The sequence below is a fragment of the Molossus molossus genome, unplaced genomic scaffold, assembly GCF_014108415.1.
Source record: "Molossus molossus isolate mMolMol1 unplaced genomic scaffold, mMolMol1.p scaffold_m16_p_3, whole genome shotgun sequence".
NCBI classification, from domain to species: Eukaryota; Metazoa; Chordata; class Mammalia; order Chiroptera; family Molossidae; genus Molossus; species Molossus molossus.
The window spans coordinates 71,169,748-71,195,102 of NW_023425366.1; the positions used below are offsets into that span (position 1 = coordinate 71,169,748).

The following is a 25,355-nucleotide window of genomic DNA, read 5'->3' on the forward strand; positions in this document are numbered from 1 at the left end:
GGCCTTATTCAAAGGAAAAGTTAACTCGCTCTTATTTCTACGACAGGAGTTTCTTTCTACAACTTGGAACAAGGTGCCTGGCTGTGAGGCTCCTACCTTTCCACAGGGACTGGAAGATAGGGGTCTTTTATTCTTCGCTCATTACATTTCAAAAGGATGGCTCCCCTGTCTTGAAGACAGTCCTGGGTTGCAGAACTAACGAAGCTTTTAAAAACACTTGTATCTCAAAAGGGCAGAGAATTAATTTACAATGACAAGTTTTCTACTGTAAATGCTCTCAGGAAAGGAAGGTCAGGACCTTGAGGCAGGAAGAAACTTGTCTAAAATGTGTACCTGAGCTGAGAACGTCAAGCTCGTCCTAGTCATTGATTGGCTGTTTCTGAAGCTCGACACCAAGGACCTCAAATAATGAGCTCGCAATCTTTCACGGTTTTCTTAGGCCAAGGATTGCTGAACACTTGGCGCTACGCTTCTTCTGCTTACCTTTTCACTGATAACCTATCGACAGGGCTCGCCCCTGTCCTGGTGGGCACGTGCGCAAACGGCATCGCGCACCTGACGTCACCGGGCGCGCCTGCCCCTACAGGTTAGCAACCAAAAGCGTCCGTGGTAGCAGTGGCTGCTGAGATGTACGAACTTCCGGTTTCCCGGCCTCTGCCGCTGCTGCAACTGCTGTCGTCTGTGCCACCTGCCGTGGCCGGGTCTCTGCCCCGGATTTGGGCACTTCTTCCCCGTTCTCCTTGCGCCCATGTTCCCTCCCGGAGCCAGGGCGGCGGTCCCGGCGGCTCCGGCGTGGTGAGAGCTGTCCGGGGACGATGAAGGCCCTGCACTGCAGCTGCTGCCTCAGCCGCCTTGTCGCCTCCGCGCTCCTGCTGCTGCTACTCCTGCCAGGGTTAAGAGGGCCCTTGTCGGTACTGCTGCAGGCGGCCGAGGCCGCTCCGGACTCCCGACCTCTCGACGGAGGACCGCGGACCCTGCCCCCACTTCCGCCTGGGCCCACCGCCGCCCAGTCCCCGGGCCCGCGGGGCGCTGAGGGTGGCAATGGCAGCAACCCCGGGGCGGCGCTTGCGGCGGATGACCCAGCAGGGAAGGCGGGGGAAGAAGGCTCAGTGGGTGGTGGCCTCGCTGTGAGCCCGGACTCTGGCGACAAGCCCATGACCCAGCGGGCCCTGACCGTGTTGATGGTGGTGAGCAGCGCGGTGCTGGTGTACTTCGTCGTCAGGACTGTCAGGTGAGGCGAAGCCTCGAGGTGCCTCCCCCGCAGCCGGAGACGGGCTGCCCGGTGACCTAGCCAGGCACATCTCTGTGACCTGGCGTGGCCCGCTCTCCGCTCCCACTGTCGGGTGCCTGCCTCAGTGAGAGATGTGAACATGACTCTTAAAAGCCTGTGGTACCTTTGGGAGAATTTAAACTACCAAGTAGTTGCCCCCTTTTATTTACAATTTTTAATGATAAATTAGGACCCTCACCTCCAAATCGCTTTACCTTGCCACAAAGGGCAAACTCTGAAGAGGGAATAATCTTGTATTCAACCCCAATATGTTGTAATACTTTTCGCTTTCTACTCTATATGCTGTGTTCTGTTTCATTTTCGTTATTAGAAGGCAAACTTCTTAAGGGCAGGATTCCTATTTAGAAGCATTTGTAAGTCCTAGAGTTCTTTGTACAATCTTGACACTTAATAGGAAAGCAATATTTATTTGAGTGGATTAATATTATTGGCAGATATACCTTATGGTTATTTTATGAAATATAAAAGAAGAAAAGTACTTTCTTACCAGCAGTTTCTCAGTAGTGGCCTTTAATCTGCCACATAAGTAATTGGACGGTACATTCCTACATTCCACCATTTTTGACCTAGAAAAGTGACAGTTTTGTATGGTTCTATCTGTGTCATACTCCTCATGAATTAGAAACAATTAGCATTCTTCTTTTATGTCACAAAGTATTTTAAAACAGTGTTTTCACATGCATGGAAAACTGGTAACCAGTGCAGCAAAAGAAAAAAAATGTCATAAGTAAGATCCAGTTTTAATACTGGAGCAAATGTTTAATATCCTAAAAAACTATAAGTATATTGACTTTAAATTTACAAATATTTTAATTTGTATATGGATAAATTTGATATTTCACACACAAACACTTTCTGAAAACGAATTTACCTATAAATAATAATTTTAAGGCATTCAAAGGTTTAAATTTTGTCAATTTACAAAATAGTTTTTAAAGCCTTACCTAGGATGTTAGATTGTGTAGTTATTAAAATTTCAGATTTGGAACAGATATCACTTAAATGACACCTTTCACTTTACATGTGAGGAAGCTGACCCAGAATGGTAATGTAATATATCTGGTGTCCCATGGGGTCTAATGATAATCTATGATTGTACTATGTACTGTTTGCTTTGTTTGAATTTATTTTCAGTTAACAAAATGTCTATGTCCTGACCAATGATCAACCTTTACATATATACATATATATATATTTTTTTAATCCTCACCTGAGGACATTTTTTGATATTTTGTTCAGATAGAGTGGGAGGGAGGGAGGGAGGGAGGGAAAGAGAGAGAGAGAGAAACATCCACGTGAAAGAGACACATCGAGTGGTTGCCACCCACACGACCCAACCAGGGCCAGGGACAAACTGCAACCGAGGTACTTGCCCTTAGTGGGAACTGAACCCGGGTCTCTCCAGACCGCAGGCCAATGCTCTAACCTCTGAGCCAAACTAGCCAGGGCTCAACCTTTAGATTAAATAAACCAAATCATTGTATTGTAAGTACCCCGTTAAGAATAAAAGTAGAGCCCGGCCGGTGTGGCTCAGTGGTTTAGCATTGACCCATGCACCTAGAGGTCGCCAGTTTGATTCCGGGTCAGGGCATATGCCCAGGTTGTGGGCCTGATCCCCAGGGGGAGGCATGCAGGAAACAGCCAATGGATGTTCTCTCTCATCAATGTTTCTAGCTCTCTCTTCTTCTCCCTTTCTCTCTCTCTACTAATATTAATAAAGAAAAAAAAATTTTTTTGAAAGAATAAAAGTAGATGGTTTACACTTAGTTTTCTAATACTCTTAATGCCTCATCAAGTAGAAAGTGACCCATATAATCCAATTAGTGGTTTTTGTGATTGTTGTCGGTAACCTCCAATTGATGTATTTCCTCGTTACTGATGTAGAATTGTTTTATGGCATCAATCATGATATTAAAATATTCCAACCATGTAATAAAATTGATTTGGAAAAACTATAATAAAGCCTCTTTAAGGCAGTTAGTTGGGGAGCTGAAGAGCTGACATATAGGCCAAGATGTCACTATTAGGAGGAACCGGTAAAAAGAAGAGCTAAGGGAGTTTCCTCTTTTATAAAATAGAGTAGACAATAGGTTTGCAGGAATGCACTGGTTTATTTTTTTCCAAACTCACATTTTTTTCCCCGTAACTACCTACCTTATATTATTTCATACATTTCTTGAAATATATTTATTTAAATTAAAAGTTTCTTTTCAAAATCTGTTTATTAATTTGTGAATGGAAAACCAACATTCCTTGGCTTATAGCTGATTAAAAATGTACAGTGTACACCACTGGTTCTGTACATTTAGGACAGGGAACCCTGGGGGTTAGGGGAAGAGGGTTCTGTGAGACCTCTTCAGGAGATCTGCAAGATCAAAACTGTTTTCAAAATAGTACATTCTTTTACAGGTTTGTGGGGTACAAGAAGTTCACTGATACCGTTTCAAATTTTACATGCAACTAACTTAAACTACCTCTTGTTGAGTTTTGGTGTAGTAGCAAAGAAAGAATAAACACTAGCATCTGAAAAGGCTATTAAAATACTCCTCCCTTTTCCAAGTGGAGTTGGATTTTCTTCATAGACTTCAACTAAACAACACATTTCAAATGTTGGAATGCAGAAGCAAATATAAAAATTTAGCTGTTTTCTATTTTCTATCTCTATTTTCCAGTCTGGTTCAGTTTGTTGGCATTAAGGGGATTTGAAAGAACCCAAATCAGTGCCATTTTTCTATCTTTTTATATTTTCTTTTTGAGAATATATTTTTCATAAGAAAGTATGTTACCATGCAATGGATTTATTATTTTAAATCAAGTGATAAATATTTAATAGTTTTCTTAGGTTAAGTTAACATAGAATATTGATATATATAAAATCCATGTAAATATAAGCTCTTTGGAGTCATGGATAATTTTTAAGAGTGTAAAGGAAATCCAAGACCAAATGTTTGAGAACTACTGATATAAACAATGTTATTTGAGCTAAATGCTATTGTTTACAAGAGCTAGAGAATCCAGGCCCACTTTCTTTTAAAGAGGAAGTTAGAAAATGTTTGTGAGGTGTTGAAGGCATACTACCACCAAACTGAGACTTTATTATTTTTTTAATATGTTTTTATTGAATTTTTTTTTTTTTTTAGAGAGAGCAAGGACTGGAGAGAGTGATAGAAACATAGATTTGAGAGAGAAATATTGATCAACTGCCTCCTGCACGCCCCCTGCTGGGGATTGAGCCTGCAACCATGGCATGAGCCCTGACTGGGAATCAAACCAGGACTTCTCAGTCTGTAGGATGACACTTAATGCACTGAGTCGCACCAGCCAGGCTGAAACTTTATTCTTGATACAGAGAAAGAAGAAAATTGAAAGAAAAACATTTTTTTAGCTCTATGATTGTTATTTAATGCTGTCTGTATACAGTTGACCCTTGAACAATGTGGGGGTTAGGGATGCTGATCCCCGTGTAGTGGAAAATCTGCATATAACTTGACTTACCCCAAACTACTAATAGCCTGCTGTTGACCAGAAGTCTTACTGATAACATAAACAGTCAATTAACCTATATTTTATATGCTATATGTATTATATATTGTATTCTTACAATGAAGTAAGCTAGAAAAAAAGTCTTATTAAGGAAATTATAAGAAAGAGAAAATACATTTATACTATTTAATTTTTTAAAATTCGCATGTAAGTGGATAGACCTGCACCGTTCAAACCATGTTGTTCAAGGGTCAACATTAGTTCCTTTAAAGATGCAGAGTCTCCAGCATATTATGTTTCTTATAAATTATGGGTCTGATGATGACTTTTTTGGGATGATCCTCTTCATTTTTCTTTTACCTTATTTATTATTGTATAAATATTGGGATGGCAAAAGTAGGTTTATAGTTTTTCACGCTGTTTTGTGTATTCACAACTGTAAACCTACTTTTGCCCACTTCTGTATACATAAATGTTTATTGCCACTGATTTTTCTCTTTTTTTTTTTTTTAATCCTCACCCGAGGATATTTTTCCATTTTTTGTACAGATAGAGTGGGAGGGAGGGAGAGGAAGGGAGAGACAGACAGAAACATCGACGTGAAGGGACACATCGAGTGGCTGCCACCCGCACGACCAACCAGGGCCGGGGACAAACTGCAACCGAAGTACGTGCCCTTAGCGGGAACCGAACCCGGGTCTCTCCAGACCGCAGGCCGACGCTCTAACCGCTGAGCCAAACTGGCCAGGGCAATTTTTCTCTTTTTAAATATGTTTTTATTGATGTTTTTAGAGAGAGAGAGAGGAAGGGAAAGAGAGATAGAAACAGATGTGAGAGAAGAGAGATACATCAATTGTCTGCCTCCAGCTCGCCCCCTACTGGAGATGGAGTCTGCAATCCAGGCATGTGCATTGACTGGGAATCCAATCAGGACCTCTCAGTCCATGGGACGATGCTCAATCCACTTTGCCACACTGGCTGGCATGGTTTTTCTTTCTTTATTTCTGTAAAGCTTGGAAGGGTGCAGTGTTTTCAGTCTGATTCTATTGGATGACTCACTAAACATCTTGTGTGTTAAATTCCAAATTCTGCACTATGCCTAAGAAAAACTGCACTCTTTAACCGGTTATCTATTGCATGTGTTCAGTGTTAAGTCCTAAATTTAGTTGGTTACATGATGTACAAAGCTTGATTGATGGTAACAATATGTGGACAATGTTTGGAATTCATATAATTTTTGCTTCCAGAATACGGGATGATCCCCTGGCCAGTTTACCTCAGCAGTTAGAGCGTTGGCCCGCGGACCAGAGTCTCGGGTTCAGTTCCCACTAAGGGCAGTACCTCGGTTGCAGTTTGTCCCCAGCCCCATTGGGGTTGTGTAGGTGGCAACCGGTTGATGTGTCTCTCTCACATAGATGTTTCTCTCTCTCTCTTCCCACCTCTTTTCCTCCAGCTCTATCTGAAGATAAATGCAAAAATGTCCTCAGGTGAGGATTTAAAAAAAAAATATATATATATAGGATGAAACCCACTCATTTTGGTGAATATCCATTTTGGTCCCCCACTTCCACAGTATGTGTGACAGCACACCAGCATTAGTTATTTTTACCAAGGGGGAAGAATTGTCCAAAATCATAATTTCCTTAACTGATAGGAGGAGGTAACACTGGGAATATTTTACTTGTAAAATACTTGAAGTACATTAAACTTCCAAATTATTTTGTTTTCATCTAATTCAGTTATAATGAATATGTAACTAGGAGTAGCTTCTACTTTGAGTCTAAAAATATTCCAAAAAACAATTAGGTTCTCTCTGTAGAAAATGAAAAATATATACAAGAAACAGTAGGAACAAAGTAGCCTTCCTAAAATTAATATATAATCCCTATGAGAAAAAGCTCATTGTCTGTCTTATTCCCTGCTATATCCCCAATTCTGAACTCTATACAATACTGTAGGCTCTGCATAAGTAGTTGCTTAATGAGTGAGTGTCCTTCATTAATTCTTTATTTTGCTGTATACATAGGTGGTGAAGATTTGGAAATTTAAGGGCAATTGCTACTTACTGATAGAACAAAGAAGTATGAAGATCTCATTTAATACTTAGGTTTTCTTGTCCTGTATAGGACATTTTTCTGGTAGTCAAATCTTTAAAGCAAGATAAGATATTCTTATAAGCTCATTACTATTTTTTAAGTAAAACCATAGCATTAAGGCCAGACAAATTGTTGAATTATCATATGGAGGACAACTGTCCTGGAGAATTTCAAGCCTGTAGCTGAGTTTTCATAATGGAGAAATAACTTTTATTGCATTAAGCCATTGAGATTGAGGTGTTTTTTTTTTGTTTTTTTTTTTTACCTCAGCACAACCTATATTTCCCTGATTAAAACACTTAGCCTCTCGTATCAGTTTCAGTATCTTTAAAATCATCTGTTTACCTCAGAGGTTTTGCCATTTCAGCAAAAGCCCTTCACAGTTGTCAGTTTGGCAAGAGAGACTAAAGAATGCACAGGGACATTTGACTGCTTCAGCCTAGAAATGAGTCTAATTGTATAAACAGCTGGGAAGTGAATGTGTGTGTGTGTTCCAGATTTGGGGAGCACTAGTAATGTCTGCATATGAAGTGACAGTACCAAAGTTCATATAGCTGGAAAGTGTCCAAGCTCCTCCAGAACCCAGAGTTTTGGCATTCCTTCTATATTGCTCGGTGAGTTCCTGGCTGATTAATCGATCATATTTTTACTCTTTCATTGGGATGAATTTGCATCATACAGAATAGTAAAACAAATTCTTATTGATACTGAAAATAATAAGCAATTAAATAATACTTTTGTAATTAGCTTGATCTGTGCCATTTCCCCATGCTTTCTTATAAAGTATACACATTGTAATGGATGCATAATGATACCCATAGCAAAATTACCCTAACTCTTGGAAAAGTAACGCTGCTCTATAAAATTTACAATTTTTTTCTATTCTTTAATTGGCTGTTCTTTTTCTTCTTACTTTGACTGGCTTACTTATTTGCTATGCATATCTTTTTCTACTTAATAGCTTCTGGCTTCAACTTTCTACTTTCTGATATTTTAGGTCTACTATGACCCATCATTCTCTTTACTATGCCATGTTATATCTCCATGAATCCTTTGATCTCAGTTACCCCTTCAAAATGTCTTACATTCCTGTCTGCATATATGTGCATGTAGTTTCTTCTGCATGGACTTTCTAAACCAGATAATCTGATTGGTTTATCATTGTAGACTAGGCTATATCATAGGTCACAATCCAATCCAGATATTTCTAGTCCTGGTTTAGAAAAGGTGCCCATCTCAGGATCATATTAGTTGTTCCTGAGAGTAGCGGATTTTGCATGGTAGAAAAAAAACATCCTCACCCGTTCTGAAGAGCTTATTAGGCAGTGTAATTTTTCTTAGAGAGGACTAGGAACAGTGGACATGATGGGTCACATTATAGCATGCCTTATGCATTTTTCTAATGTTAGAGATTTGTATCTTTTTTAATGATAGGGCGCCCATATGTAAACTAGCTAAAAGCAACACTGCACTGAGGAGCAACACTTCCACCATTGCCAGGGACTCTTACGAGTTCACTATAAAATCAGTTGTGTTCATGAATTTGGGCTGCTGAAATTCTGAGGAGAGAAAAAGATGAAAAGAGTATGATGATCTAGATGGAGATGGGACCACTGAGCTAAGCTGGAAAATAAAAAAAAACCAAGTAGAATGAAACTATGAGATGTTACTGGGTTTAGTGGGTGTGTGTGTTTGTGAAACTCTGATTTTTTTTTATTGGAAACTACTGAGGAAAAATAAAACATTAATTTATTCAGGGTGGTGGTATTTTTAATAGAACCTGTCTAAAAGATTTTTTGAAAGAAGAGAATCAGAAGGAAATACCTATCTGAGTGATGGAAGATTGACAGCCTAACTCAGAATAGATGCTTAGTACCTTTATCAATTAGGAGGTTTTCACCTATAAGTAATAGAATTCCAATTAAGAGTTACTTTAATAAAAACATATTTTGTTGTTTTTGTTTTATTTATTTGTCATGAATATGAGCAGGCTCAGAGTTGGCTCAGTGATTTTGTGATATTATCAATAATTTTGGCTTTTTCTATCCTTGTTTCTTCATAGGATGGCTACTTTAGTTTTTAGTATGATGTTCTCACACAATTAGTGTCTCAGACAGGAAAGAGGGAAGGGATCCTGAACATCGCTTTCTTTTTCTATATTCATTTTTCATCAGGGAGAAAAATCTTTTCCAGAAACCCCACTACTCCATTTGTCTGAATTGCTTAATCTATTCAGCCCTAGACAGTGATCAGCAAAAGGAAAATTACATTTTCATGATTGGATTACACCAATTGTTATGACCATTATGAATCTCTTAGGGCTGGGCTCAATTGCTGTCTAAACAAAATCATGGTTCTGTTAAGGGAGAAGAAGATTTCTTTCTGGATAAACAAGCAGATTCTGTTATAGTGATCAAAGCTAAGAGATGATCTAACCAGAAGAACATACATTATTTATTAATGCAAGTAGCTACCAAGTTATTTTTACCACGAAAGTATTAACAGTGCACCCGAACATTATATCCAGTCTGGTATAATGTAAGATCGTTTTATTGGGGATCAGAAGACTGTTTGGTAGCCACTTTTGTGACCTTGGTTAAAATTACTTTGATTCACTAGGAATCCAGTATGGCTTAATGTTTAAGAACCCAGACTTGGGAGTCAAATTGCTTATATTAGAATTCTAACTCTGCCATATATATATATATTTTTTTATCCAAGCTCTACCGCTCTATGTATAAAATGAGGGTACTTATAGAATTGTTATGCAGATTATATCAGGTAATCTCGTAAGGTCCTAACCTCAATGTTTGACATATGTGCACATTAAGTAACTATTTTTTGTGACTTTTTTTGTATCTAGAATTGGAATTGTAGTATATTTGATGCATTTTTATTATCATTTCTTATGTAATACCTTCCCCTACCATACTCTGGTATGGTATCTGACCTCTGAAACTATAATCAACAAGAGGGTAAGTCTAACAAAATTCGGAGGGGGAGAAAGGAGATTATAAGAGAAATCTGCTGGAGGGGTTGGTCATAGAGTCTGTCAGAGGCCAGCTGGAATGAATCTTAGGGGTGCTAGGTTGTAAATAAGACTTTAAAGTTGCTTGGGATACAAACATTGCTGAACCCTTAAAAGTATAGGTCAGAAGAATTATCAAGCCTCACATCCCAAGGTTTGGGGCCTAAAAGAAAACACTAGGAAATCTATGTATCCCAAGGGAGTTATGTGCTGTGTATGCATTTTCATACGGGATACTACATAGCTAAGCTCTATGACATTTACTTAGAGATTTACTTCACCTGGGAGTATCCACCAGCATACCATCAAATGGGAGACAAATCTAAGCCTAAGAACTGATAGTATGTGCTGATTGAAATATCCTAAACAGAAACGAACATGCATTTGATCTTTTTAAAATTTATTTAAACATTTGGGTGTTAGCAGTGAACATTTTACTGTAGATGACCAGTGGCAGAATGCCGTATCTCAGCCTGCCGGGATCTGTGCAACCCAATGAAACTACAATCACACGCTGCTTGGAGTGAGGAGGAGCTTTGCAAGGTAGCAAATGCTCCTGTTCTCTGGATGCAGTTCCATTTATTTGCAGATTGGTACTCCCAGGTTACAAGTGTTTTTAAGTAAATTATATCCTTGAAATGGCATTACTGCATACACCCTAGCTTTGTCTCTTGCTTTTAGGGGAAGAGACCAAAAGATAACAAATCCTTATTCACGTGCAAATGAAGCACCCAGTACACCTGGGCCAGGTCCCCCCCTTCCTCAGCTAGTATTCGAGAATGCATTAACACAAGGTTGAGAGTGCTTAACATTAGGTTAAAAAACGTCCATCTTCCAACCCCCCAATCCCACAGCAAAATTTTTTGTTATGGGAACCTTCTATTCAGTGCTGCACTTGGTCAAGGTTGTGATAGTGACAGAGCTTGGTAGCTGAAAAACCAATAGAGAGGATCCAATAATAATTATGAAAAGAAGGCAAAGAATTCAAAAGCACAGTAGTTTGAAAACTTTACTTCAGAATTAACAGTTTCTGAGAGCACCATTGCTTTACATCAAAGCGGAATAATCATAATGATCCTGAGAAATCAAAAACAGTCAAATTAACTCATTTTATCCTGTATAGTAAGGCAGGGATAGTGCTAGTATTGGATATGGTTTCCATGTAAAATGCTGGTAATTTTAAAGAGAAAAGCAAAAACTCAGTTTAGCTTTAGAAAGAATAAACTTACTTAGTGAGTAAATGAAAGATAACTACATAATACAATATGGCACATTTTCATACCCAAAGGATAAAAGTGAAACTCCATAATACAGCATGCAATTTGAATATTAGTGGTTCTAATTTGTGTAGTGTATAAGAACCACCTGGGGTGTACCTAAAACACCCTAAATAAGACTCCCTGGAGTGAGTGCATATTTAGTTTTCAATCATTCTAATGATTTTGTTGTTCCTGAGTCAGAAGGCTATTATCCATATTATGATTCAAAAATTGGCTAGCTCCCCTAAATTTTGCTGTGTTATGTTTCTGGAGATAATGTTTCTTCAGGCTTCTCTTATCCCAAACGTGATGGTTTGCATATAAAATTATAGATACCTTTGTTATACAGAGAATATGCAAGATCTATTGTGAATCCATATATTCCAGTTAAATAATTTGTTTAATATACTTATTAGGCATCAGGTTTTTGCCAATGCCTGTGTTTATAGTAGTCAGCTAGAACAGATCCTTTTTCTGCTTCCATGAAACCGATGGTGCAGTAGGAAAAACAAGTAGTTGCACAAATAAATATACAAGATATTTTTGGTAAGTACTTCAAAGAAGACTTGGAAGTGCATGTACATGTGTGCTGTGAAAGCCAGTAATAGATGTTTGTGATTGAGCTAGATGACCAGAAAAGAAGGCTTCCCTAGGGAAGAGATACTTGAGCTGGAGTTGAAAGATGATTAGGTATTAACATAATATTGTGGTGGGTGGGGAAAAGTGTGAGGCCAATGACAGAAACATGGCCATTCTAAGGGAATGAGAGAAGGCACTGTGGCTGGAGTCATGAAAGTGAAGTAGAATGTAGACGGAAGAGCCAGGTGAGGCTAGAGAGATAACTGAGCTGTCCTGTATTGAACTTTGTAGGCTCTATTACAGAATTATTACTTAATGCTGAGCAGTAGGAAACCATTGGAGGTTTTGGAGGATGGAGGGGAGGTTAGTGGGTGACCAGAGTAGATAGAAAAAGACAGATATGAAGCTGTTTTAATAGTCAAGGAAATTGATAGCAGTGGTGAGCACTGAAGGGAACATCAACAAATCTCAGGAAGTATAATCAATAGGACTTTGTGTTTGCAAAGTCCTATTTTAACTTGATTGACGTTGTGAACACCCTATATTCAAATAAGGTCACATGCTAAAATTTTATCAAGCTTACTTTAGTAGTTTAGTTTTATTTTTTTCTTGTGGCTTTTACATTTTATTTTAACAGAAATAATTCTTACCTGCCTGAGTGTAATGAAACATTGAGGAACCTGAATCTCTGCATAGGACAGCTATTTGAATAATAACTTGAATACCTAGAAGGAATCTGATCAAGATTATTTACCTGTGCATGCTATGTGGTGAGTGAGTGTAATTCAATATAATGTTAGGATTTCAACGTGTGAATTGGGGGAGGAACACAATTCAACCCGTAGCATACTCTTGTTTCTTATTAGTGTCTACTTATCGAAAAGCTTGAAATAACTTATGGACTGGGTTTGGGGAATGTGAGATGAAGAAAAATAATTTTTACTGTATGTTATATATCCAATTATGTTGAGTTTCTTGATGAATGTCATAGACAACTATAATTGTTCTTCACTAATTTTTACTTCCTTGTGTGACAACGGCAAAAAATATCAGTTTAAACAAGTGCTGGTGAGGATGTGGAGAAAAGAGGACTCTAGTACACTGCTGGTGGAAATGCAGACTGGTAGAGCCACTTTGAAAAACAATATTGTTTTTCCTCAAAAAATTAAAAATGGGACTGCCATCTGACCCAGTGATCCCACTTTCTATCCTGAGAAGCTCGAAACAGAAAGTATGTATGCACTCTTATGTTCATAGCAGTGCTATTTACAATAGGTCAGATCTGAAAACACCCAAGTGTCCATCAGTAGATGAGTGGATAAAAAGGCTGTGGTACATGTACACAACAGAATACTATGCAGCTGTAAGAAAGAATGATCTCTTACCCTTTGAGGTGATATAGAAAGACCTGGAGAGTATTATGCTAAGTGAAATAAGCCTGTCATAGAAAGACAAGTACCATATGATCTCACTTATTTGTGAAATATAATTAACAGAATAAGCTGACTAACAAAATAGATCCAGAGACATGGAAGTAGGGAACAGTCTGACAAACCTCAGAGGGAAGGGGGATACAGGAGCAGGAAGAGATAAAACAAAGGACTTATATGCTTATATGCATAACCGATGGACACTGACAACAGTGTGACGAAGGCAGTGGGGAGGGGGTGGAGGGTGTCAATGGGGGAAAAAAGGAGGGACATCTGTAATACTTTCAACAATAAAGAAAAATTTATTTACATTTTTTAAAAAACTGATGAACAAAATGGAAACATGCATAGATATGTGGAACAGACTGATAGCAAACACTGACTTTGCAAACACAAAGTCCTATTGATTATACTTCCTGAGATTCGTTGAAGTTCACTTACAGTGCTCACCACTGCTATCAATTTCCTGTGAGAATGGGGGTTTGAGGGGCTAAAAGAAGGTGAAGGGATTAAGCAAAAAAAAAAAATATATATATATATAACACATTTTTATATATAAATAAATAAATATATATATATACACAGACACACACACACACACACAACACATAGACACAGACAACAGTGTGGTGCTAGAGGGAAAGGAGTGTGGGGGGTAGATGGAGGTGAGCAAAGGGGTCTAAAATTGGGATGGAAAAAGACTTTGCTTTGGGTGATGGGCGCACAATCAGTGTGCAGATATTTTGTTGAGTTGTATACTTGAAACCTGTATGGTTTTGTGAATCAAGGTCACCCCGATGAATTCAATAAAAGAAGAAATAAAGTCTAATTAGTCCAGTTTAATCTATATATCAACTTATTTCCAGCATAATATAATGAAGTGTACCTTTCCTTCAAGTAATTTATTTGAATTTATATATTAAAATTTACCTAAAGTTTTTGTTTACTAATTCACTGCTTTGCAAAAAATAGTTAAGAAAAAATATTGCATATAAGTAGTTATACCTTTATTAAGATGAACTCTGCTTTATCGTTACGTCTAAGCACATGGAGGTAGTATATGTGTATAAAATATATTGTAAAATATTCCTTATTCTAGTTTTGAATGTACTATAAAACAAATTAAGGAATAATATTTTTTATATTATTCTATAGTTTATAATACCCCCACAGGCATTCATTTAAAAGGAAAAAGAAAGTCAGATGGGTACAGCAAGTTACAGCAATATACCTTGGTCGGTTTTCTTACTTTCACAGAGTAGTAAAATGAAATGGAATTTTATCCTGTTGTGTTTATTTTATGTGGCATCATACATTTTTACATAAAATTTTATCAAGCTTACTTGAGTAGTTTAGTTTTATTTTTCTACTGTAGCTTTTACATGTTATTTAAACAGAAGTAATTCTTACCACCAAAGTGTAGTGGAACACAGGAATCTGCATCCGTATCGGACAGCTATTTGAATAAGAACTTGAAACCTAGAAGGGATCAGATCAAAATAATTTACTGGTGCATGACATGTGGTGAGTGAGTATAATTCAGTATAATAAACCAGGTAGCTATTTTCTTTTGTCCTTTAGGCCTCTATATTTCCCTCTCTATTCACTTTATAAATAAAGTCCCTATTTTTTTGTTAACCAAGAGCCAACAAAATTTGTTTTTAGATTGCAATATGCATTTACTATGTCTAGTAGACAAGTGTGCGTGACTATAAATTATACATATGTGATTGATAATACACATAGATAAGTTTGTGTATTGTGAGCTTAATGGAAACATTTCTTTGTAGGAAAAGAACCATAGTTGTTAAAATTGCATGAATTTAAAGCCTTTACTCTTTCGATTAAAAATGACAAAAATAAAACAGAAACAGACTTAGTGATACAGAGAACGTTTAAACTGATGGTTGCCAGGTGGGAGCGAGGTTAGGGAGCTGGGTGAAAGGTGAAAGGATTAAGAAGTACAAATTGGTAGTTACAAAATAGTCACAGGGTTGTAAAATACAGCATAGGGAATATAATAAATTTTATTGTAATAACTATGTATGGTGCCAGGCCAGTATTAGAATTATTGGGGGAGAATCATTTCATAAATTATGTCATTGTCTGATTATTATGCTGTACAACTGAAACTAATATAAAATAATATTGAATATTAACTGTAATTGAAAAGTTTAAAAAAAAAATTAGGGCAAACTCTAAGGCTTCTACCTCTTTGCCTAATTTTGGTATTCCTATTTTTTTCTTGAACAATTGGTGTACAAAGGGCAGTAAAAGTATCATTCTCTGAATATTTGTTTAAAAATAAAAATGGACCTCTTAAAGAATGATGTACATTGCATATTAAAAGGTAAAAGTAGCCTATTTACTTAAAATTTTAGTATATTTTATGCGTATTATATTTTACGCATATTTGTTATTATTTTAAGTAAATGGTTCATTGAATCAGCCCAGTAATTTTATAGTTTTACAGGTGTTTTTGACCTTCCCTGAGAAAAACAAATGCATATGGGTACATATGTATATATTAATTTGATGTTTCCATGGCAGAGTGTAGGTGTCACAACCACATAGCCATCACTGCCTATAGGTTTGGATCTAGGAAACACATTTTTAGGAACATTCATTTCAAGTATAAATTCTGTGGGGATATAAAGTACAGCATAGGGAATGTAGTCAACAATATTCTAATATGTATGGTATCAGATGGGTGCAAGATTTATTGGGATGATCACTTAGTAAGTTATATAATGTCTAGTCACTGGGGTGTACACCTTGAAACTAATATAATAATGTACATCAGCTGTAATTAAAATATAAAACTGATTTTAAATGGAAAGAATAAATACATTCTATTTTACACTATACAGTTTTTTATTTGACTTATTGTATGAATTGGGAACATTTACTAAAATGCTAAATTAATTTGATCTGCATTCCCTCATTTATTTGGTGCATAACAATGCACTCACTATATGTATATGAAATGATTTCTTGTTTTTCAGGTGATTAGGTTTATATTTGGATGATATTTATATACATGATTAAAGGACAGTACAAGTTAGCACAAATAATGAAGTACTCACGAAGTCCAGTCAAATGTTTACACTGGACATAACAGAGATAGAGAAAATAGGGTGCTAGGCAGATTTCTTTAGCCACACATTGAAAGATGGAATTCATTCAAGGTATGACGAAGACCTGGAGAGTGGAAAAGAGTGGCAGCTGAGATAAATTTCATGGGTCCTTAAGATCTATGTTCATTCTAGTCTCTTTTTCAAGAGTAGCGAAGGTGTCCTATGACCAACAATGACAAGGTTATTAACATATTGACTATTTGATATATAATATGGAGAATCTGGTTTATTTGTAAAAATAATTTCCCAATACATTAATGTTGTTGTTCACTGAAGATGAATGTTTAGAAAGCCACGTGGTTTAGAAAATTGAGCAACAGATGGCCAAAGGGAAGAGGAGAAGTTATAATTGAATAGCCTTAATGTTTGCTGGCTGGTGGTTTCCTTAACTTTTTCAAGTCAAAGGAATATATGTAAATGTTATTAAATCATGTGGTTCTAAGGACCAATGATGAACTATAAAACACCCTGTACTTTTTTATTTCTGCTTCTAGAGTTAGTAATTTTATCATTTCTATGCATAGTTTTTCTGTAAATTACACAATCAATCTAGTCAGAGGTTGGCAAAGTAGGATCCATAAGGCAAATTCAGTCTGCTGACATTTTTTTAAGGCCTATGAGCCAAGAATGTTTTACATTTTTAAAAGATTGTTAAAAATTTAAACAAGGCAAGGTGAATATGTGAGAGAGACTGTATATGATCTACAGAGTCTAAAATATTTACTATTTAATCCTTTACAGAAAAACTTTAGACCTCTGGTATACATGGCATGCGTGTGAGCATGTGTGTGTATGTCTGTGTGTGCATACACACCCACACACACGTACAAACATTTTCGCTATAAACATACTTGTTAATTTAATAACTTAAACATATTTAATTGTTTCACTATATAAGAAAAACTAACTTATACTATCACCGATCTACCTCATATTGCTAGTTCTTGTATTAGTATTAACTCTTTCTTTGGTTACATTTTTAGCTTTAAATACTGTACTATTCTTAAACCTCTGTTTTCTGTTCCAGCACCTTTGCGTGGGTATAAGGATAGATCTATAGGCAGTGATTAGTGGAAATTATCTTGATTTTTGTCCAAGCTTAATCATATTCTTGAAATTTGTATCACTGAGACCAGGTACTTTCTACCCAGAAGCTAACACAATGCCTGATACTGAGTAAGACTCTAATATTTCTTGTGTGTATATGTGTGTGTGTGTGTGTGTGTGTGTGTGTGTGTGTGTATGTGTTTATACACAGACCTGACAGTTTGGCTCTCAGAGGAACCCACTGTCATGCTTTCAGAGGCTTATATTGTTTTTTACAGTTGATGCTATACTTTTAGTATTTCTTATGTTTAATTGCAGCCAGCAAAGTGAATCAGAATTTAAGTAAACTTATTTGTCATTACTTGCTGAAGTAGCTTCTTTTTTGTTTTTAAACTGCCATAGATACTTGTGTGATCCATTTTCCTATGTGTGGAGTTAAGGTTGTTGCATAAAAAATGACTTAGGCATCGATTGGAGGGTCAGATATGATATCACTTAGACACTCAACAAATACTTAAAGAGTGTCTTAATCAATCACACTGTCCTACAAAGTAGTAATGCATTGGTGAACAAGACAGTCAAGGTTGCTGCCCTCATGGAATTCAGTGGGAAAGACAGGTAAATAGTCATTTACATAAGCACATATAAATGCAAATTGATGTAAATAATTTGAAGGAAAAGAACAAGTTATTTGAAAGAAGCAGAGAATAGGGTTCTAATTTATGAGGCCCTTTCATATATACAGATAATTAGTGTTTAGCCTCCTAAATATTTTAATTATTTTAGGGCAGCAGTTCTCAAACTTTTTAGGCATCAAACTCATATGGAGTGTTTGTTAAAATGTGTGTTCGGGCCCCCACGTTCAGTTTCTTATTTACTAGGTATGGATGGGCATGGGGATATGCATTTTAGTAAGTTCTAAATGTTTGTGATTCTGCTGATCCTGGGATCTACATTTCAAGGACCAGTGATCTAGGATGGTGGTTTTTAGTACTTTGGAATCACTTGCAAAACTTTAACTAAATATTGATGTTTAGTTCCTATACTTAGAAACTGACTTAATTGTGTGGAGGTATGGCCTGAATATGGAGCTTTTGAAAGACCCCAGGTGGTTCTGATGTGCATCCAGGTTTGGAAGCTACCCAGTCTAGAATTTGAGTATGTTTATACATACCATTCCTTAGTGGGGCTGAAAATATATAATCCTGAATGGTGCCTAGGAATGAATGGATGAGGTGGGGATAAGTTGGACTAGAAGGCTTCAGTAAAAATATGGTACCTGAACTGAGGCTTAAAGGAGTATCTATCAACACCATATTTTATCAGAGGGAGATGAAGGGATGTCAGAAAAAACAGGGATGGCACACAAACATGTTTTATGAAGAACCTAAACTGCATTTCTGAAATGTAGTCATTCTGATATTGTGTTTCCTGTGCCAGAAATAGAGGGGATGCTTTATTTTTAATTTACATATAAATATAAAATAATTTTTCTTTATTAATATATTCTATTTAATAGGATGAGAAGAAGAAACCGAAAGACTAGGAGATACGGAGTTTTGGATACTAACATAGAAAACATGGAACTGACACCTTTGGAACAGGATGATGAGGATGATGATAACACGTTGTTTGATGCCAATCATCCTCGAAGGTAAGTGTTGAGCAGTTTAATTCCGTGAATCAGGAAGCAAGTCCTGGACAAGTAAATTGGAAAAATAAAGTAGAATTTCATTTAATAGTTTTTATTCTAACAGAGTTCATTCAGTTCTGTTTAATGAAGTTCTTTGTGCTATCCAGTCAGTAGCTCACATGCACATTGTTTTACTAAAATAAACATAAACAATAGAACACTATCGCCAAAAGAAATCTTTATTGTAGATCTTGCAGAGATTTGTCCTTTTAACTGCTGCATACTGGGACTATGTATTAACTCTGTTGTGGGGGTAGGAGGGGGTGAGTAAAGTTGATTTTATTATTGCATTCTGAGATATTCTGGTGTTAATCTGGGTTACTCTGTTTGCAAATAGTGCTTCCTGGCAAAACTGTGGGACTAATGGTCTGTGGTTTGGTTGTATAGCTGTTATCTTTTCTCAGATATAGCCTCACTGAGTGTTAAGATCTTTCCTAAGAGGTTTAGATAAGTACAATTATATGTCTATAGAATTTCTTTCAGTATAAAATGAGTGAGGGAAGGAGGCAATAAAGATTTTACTCAATAGGGAAGAACATTTGGATAGAAAGGGAATCATTTAAATGAAGGAAAACTAGAGCCCAGAATCAGGTACAAATGCATAGTACAAAAATCTGGGATTTTAAAATAAGGACTCATCAAAAGTGTGTCTATTAAATTATATCTATGTGAGCTTTTAGTTGCTGGTAATTCATTCATTTAATGAAAATACTTTCATGAAATGCCAGTTGTACAGTTGGAATAGTATTAGAGACTGGATGTATAAACATAAACAGAACAACTGCATCTGTTCATTAGGGACTCAGTCTCTTAGTGAAAACTAACATGAATAAAATGCATTCCATCAACATTTTAGAATATTTGAATATACATTCTGAAAAGCCCTTTAATTGTCCATAACGTATACAATTCCCATGAAGTCTAATATTGCTAGTGGTTGACTGCTTCTTTAGTGTGAACCAGATAAAGTGGCTGGCATGCATGTAGGAGCTACTGTGTGTAATAGAGACTCGTCTTTATACATTAGAAATCACAGTAAGAATAATGTGAAACACAATTGGAAACAGAGACTGACTGAGGGATGGCACGTCATTTCTGTCATTTTGGACTCCCCTACAGAAGGTGCTCATTGATAGGATGGTGGTGGAGTCTCAATTAAATGTATTATTATTTTGTGTTAATTTTCTGCAAAGTTTTTACAGTATTTAAAAAGTATAGTATTTGCAATATTCTTTAACAATAAGTACATATGAGGCACCTCTTCTGTACATGCACAGAAAGGGAAGACCAAAAAGGAAGTTGTTAACTTAGGAAGTCAGAGTTGTTTCCAAAGAGAAACTGAATTTGAACCCTGGCTAATATATTTCAAGTAGGCTTGACTAAAGACAAAGTTTGTTGTAGGCAGAAGAAACTACCTAAATGTATTAGTTGTAAAAGATGGTAGTTTGTTCAGGGACTGTAGCAGAAAATGCCAAGAATGCAGCCTGTTGTGTGTGCACGTGTATTTCTACATGCAAGATTGGGAGGACCAGCTGTGAAGGACACATGAATGGATGTGCAAGTTCTTTTGAGGGAAAGATGCAGTTTTGTAATCAGCTGAGAAATTTGGTGTTACCTTGCTGTCGTTGGAGAACTGTTGATGCTGTTTGTCTGCAGTGTATGTAATCAGGTTATCAGATTTGTGCTGTAGAATAATACCTTTTGCCTTGTTGTGGGCCAAATCCCCAGTGAGGGGCATGCAGGAGGCGGCCAATCCATGTTCTCTCTCATTGATGTTTCTATCTCTTTCTCCCTCTCCCTTCCTCTCTCTCTAAAAATCAGTAAAGAAAAAAAAATACCTCTTGAAGTAGTGGGGAAGGTGGCCTAGAAGAGATGAGGAGGGGAGGGTCATAAAGAAGGGTACAGTTTCCACGAAATATAATTACCTATAGCTATCTTCTATTCTGCATCCTGCCTCATTGCAGACCTTTTTCTAATTTTGTCCCTCTCTTATACCCTACTCTTTATGAGTCTTGTACTCCATTAGGGAGCTGGACATTAATCAGAGTTACATATATGGAGAAAGAATAAATGTAGTGTGGTATAAGGACTTAACACAAGGGTATAGGAAATTTAACCAAAAACTAATAGTCCAGAAAAGTCTCTTGGAAATGATATATACATTGAGACCTGAAAAACTAGTGGAAATGAAAAATAGATATGGAGTAGATGTTGGAAAGAGAACAACAGGCACAAAGTACCAGAGGCAAAAGAGTATAGAATATTTAGGGGACTAAAAGAAGTTAAATAGATGCTATATTATCATGTGTGGGAATGAATAAATGAGTGAGTGAATGAATAATTTATTTTTGAGCTTTGAATGGAAAAGAACAGTGATGGGTAATATAGAACAAAGAATCATAAGGCAGGTTGTGATTCCTATTAATCAGTGGGAAATTATAGGTTATGAAAAGCCACTTGGAAAATTTTAAGACAGGACAAGCACAATCAAAGGTGTATTCCAAAGTTTATTTTGCCATGGATTGCAGAAGAGTAAGATAAGTAATTAAGGTGACTGGGAAGAAGACTAGTTAGATGGTGCAGGTACATAGAGTGGCCCATACTGGAGTGATAGCAAGAGAGGTAGAGAGGAATACATTGTTCATGAGGCTTTGAATGGTGTTATCAACAAGATTTAGCTATTGTGTTTTGAGGGTAAAAAAGGGAGACATGGTAATAATAATAGAGAAGCAAGTTTTAGGGGTAATATTAATGATAATTATAAATGATAATTCCCTGTAAGTCCTGAGTCCGTCATCTTGAGATTTGTTTGGTAGTGTGACCTCATTTACTTAAAACAAAACAAAACAAAAAAACCTTTAATATACAGATGTCTAGATAAAGTAAAAGCAGCGAAGTATAAACTGCTTTTTTTATTCATTCATTTATTTATCCAATAAATTGATGAAGTAGCAGCTATTTATATTGCAGCTATTCAGTGCTAGGTACTGGCCTAGTTGCTTGGGGACAAAACAAAAAAGAAAAATATTCTGACTTTGTGAAGCTTAGTTTCTAGTAGGGAAAATGTGAGCTTGGAGGTTAAGGGTTCATTTTTATTTTCACTTTTCTTTCTCTACCCTTCAATGTTGTTTGATTTTTGTTTCTTCAAAGAGCATATATTCATGTGTTACTTTAAAGAATCTTTTTGGGAATAATTTCAAATATTCAGAAAAGCTATAAGAATAAAATAGTACAAAGAATATCCTATAATTTTTTTTTATTTTTATTTTTTTATCCTCACCCGAGGATATTTTTTCCATTTTTTGTACAGATAGAGTGGGAGGGAGAGAGAGGAAGAGACAGAGAGAGAGAAACATCGACGTGAATGGACACATCGAGTGGCTGCCACCGCACGACCGACCAGGGCCAGGGACAAACTGCCCTTAGCGGGAACCGAACCCAGGTCTCTCCGGACCGCAGGCCGATGCTCTAACCGCTGAGCCAAACCGGCCAGGGCTACCCTATAATTTTTTATGTAGATGCACGTATCTTAAGATTTTACTTCATTTGTTCTCTTTCTCTCTTATAATACAGATTTTTTAAAAATGCTTCTCCCTCATTTTATATTTACCTGATGTTCTGATGTCTCATCATAATTAGATTAAGGTTGTGCATTCTTAGTTGAAATACTACACAGGTCATCCTATCTCCTCAGGATCCCATATCTGGGGACACATGTCCATTTGCCCGTCATTAGCAGTAGCAATTTTGATGCACCTATTCTAGGTTTTGTCCAATTTGTCTACTATACTACTGCTCATTTTCCATTTGAAACTAACAAAGGAGACATTTTAAATCATGACAATCTTCTTCTCATTAAAATTTCCCCCTGGGCTTAACTCTCATTCATCATGATTCTTGCCTGATCTAACCTTCACTATTATAATCGCAAAATAATGGTTTTCCAACTTCAGTATTTCCTCCATATTTACCAATGAGCATTACCTTCTGTAGCTTAGAGATTACTTTCTGTGATGAGATATACAATCCAAACTCCATTACTTCATTTGAAGCTGATTCTGTGAGTAGGACTCTCTGATCTCTGATGTTGATATTAGAGATTAAACATACATTAGGCAATCAATTTATTTAACTGTTCAAATTTATCTTGTTGGAAAGATGCATATAGATCTCATTATGACTCTCTTTAATAGCACATGATAATCATGTATTATGCCATGTGTTTCTCCTAATAAAGCAAAAATTTATTTTTTTATCCTTACTCGAGGACATTTTTTTTTTTTTTTGCATTTATCTTGAGATAGAGCGGGAGGGAGGGAGGAAGAGAGAGAAAGAGAGAGAAACATCGACATGAGAGAGACACATCAAGTGGTTGCCCACCCACACAACCCCAACCAGGGCTGGGGACAAACTGCATGCGAGGTACTGCCCTTAGCAGGAACTAAACCCAGTACTCTCTGGTCTATGGGCCGACCGACACTCTAACCGCTGAGCCAAACTGGCCAGGGCCTGTTGCTTTCATTTTAAAGATAGGAAAACTGAGGCTCAGAGAGTTGATTTATTAAGACTTCTCTTTCTGCTGCAACATCATTCCATTTATTAAATACTTATTTGATTTATACCTATGAACAGAATAATGATAAATTATGTTCATTTTGTTTTCTATACCAGCACTTGCTATTATGCATTTTCAAATGAGGACCTTAAAAATGAGGAATATAAGTATTTTGTTTTTCCGACCTTGACAGCTGCAGTGCAGAATCATGGTAGTCTGTAGTGTAACTACTGGTAATCCCTGTAGGATCATCTCTCACTGATGCTGCCTTCATTGTTTAAGTGCTTTCTAAAATTAGTTTCTCATCATTTTCCAAATGCTATCCACAAAATAACAGGAAGCAAGTCATTTCCAGAGAGGTAAATGGATTTCCTTGCTTACAATTTTATCACAATATTAAATTATCCTTTTGTAGTTAGCTCTTTCAGGGATGTTTTTAACATGGCTTTTAATGTATCAAAATTTTAATAATAGTTGTAGTTGGTAGTTAGGATTTGAGGTAATTATTTTCACTGTTTCTTTCTTTTAGGTTGAACAATATGAAACTGCCAATATGTGGTTTAATCTAAGTTTCCTAAAGATAATTTATTATTTCATGTGGAAGGATGTCATAGATAGGGCTGACTCCAGGCGAAGTATCCGGGTTCTGCCTTCTTCGTGATCCCCTTGGTTGTGCCCGTTTTCATTTTTAGGCTGATAATATGATGCTAACAGTTCCTATAATCATATCCAGAATGCTAACTTTCACTGGAAGTTAGGGATTAGCTCTCTTGTAGCTCTTTCTTAGAAATGAGAAAAATTTCCCCAGAAACTTCTTTTTTATTTTTCTTAATGTATTTATTGATTTCAGAGAGAGGAAGGGAGAGGTAGACAAAAAGACAGAAACATGGATCGGCTTCCTCCTGCATGTACCAACCCTCCCACCCCCAGGATTGGGTCCAAAACCCTGGCAAGTGCCCTGACCTGGAATCAAACGGGTGACCTCCTGGTGCCACAGCACATGCAGGCTCCCCAGAAACTCGTAGCAGAGTTATTTTCTTGAAATGACTTGCTTCATGTTATTTGATTTTGTTTTCCATTATCATTAGTGATCACTTCTAACCTGAACCCAGGGAAGAAAAATTAAAGTACCATGATTAGCTCAGAATTGTCTTTTGGGATTGAATGGATTTTGAGGAGTTAACCACCATTACCACTATATCTAATACTTAAGCATTGAGGCTAATACAGTCAAATTGGGAAAATTTATAGGTCTGTGGAAAAAAGTTAACTTGAGCAGCTTGGTTAATATAACATCTTAAATTTTCTATTGATATCCTAATTTTTTGTATTAGAGGTATTTATTTTATTTAGTTATAGAAACAATTTGTACAGCCCTGGACAGTTTGGCTCAGCGGTTAGAGCGTCGGCCTGCGGTCCGGAGAGACCCGGGTTCGGTTCCCACTAAGGGCACGTACTTCGGTTGCAGTTTGTCCCCGGCCGTGGTTGGTTGTGCGGGTTGCAGCCACTCGATGTGTCCCTTCACGTCAATGTTTCTCTCTCTTTCTCCCTCCCACTCTATCTGTACAAAAAATGGAAAAATGTCCTCGGGTGAGGATAAAAAAAAAAAAAGAAAAGAAACAATTTGTACAAAGGAATTTTAAAAACAAAAAACAATCCTTAACTATTGTGTAGGATATTTCAACCATCTTGGATAGAGAATTTGATGAGGAAGTGTGAGAACGTATACTGACTAAAATTTACTTCCATTTTCCTCA

The 25,355-nt window shown here is 36.8% G+C and overlaps 1 protein-coding gene across 2 annotated transcripts in view; it reads left to right on the top strand.

Annotated features, from left to right (window-relative positions):
• The first annotated feature begins 662 nt into the window (after positions 1-662).
• The window catches only part of FAM174A (family with sequence similarity 174 member A), a 32,317-nt gene continuing 7,624 nt past the window's right edge, over positions 663-25,355 (top strand). The window contains exons 1-2 of one of the 2 annotated variants that reach the window (XM_036279782.1): positions 663-1,231; positions 18,870-19,004. In XM_036279782.1, the coding sequence (XP_036135675.1) occupies positions 816-1,231; positions 18,870-19,004 (551 nt within the window). In that variant the 5' untranslated portion in view covers positions 663-815. Of the gene's footprint in view, positions 1,232-18,869; positions 19,009-25,355 lie in introns of those variants that run through there. The other variant, XM_036279783.1, reaches the window with a different exon arrangement.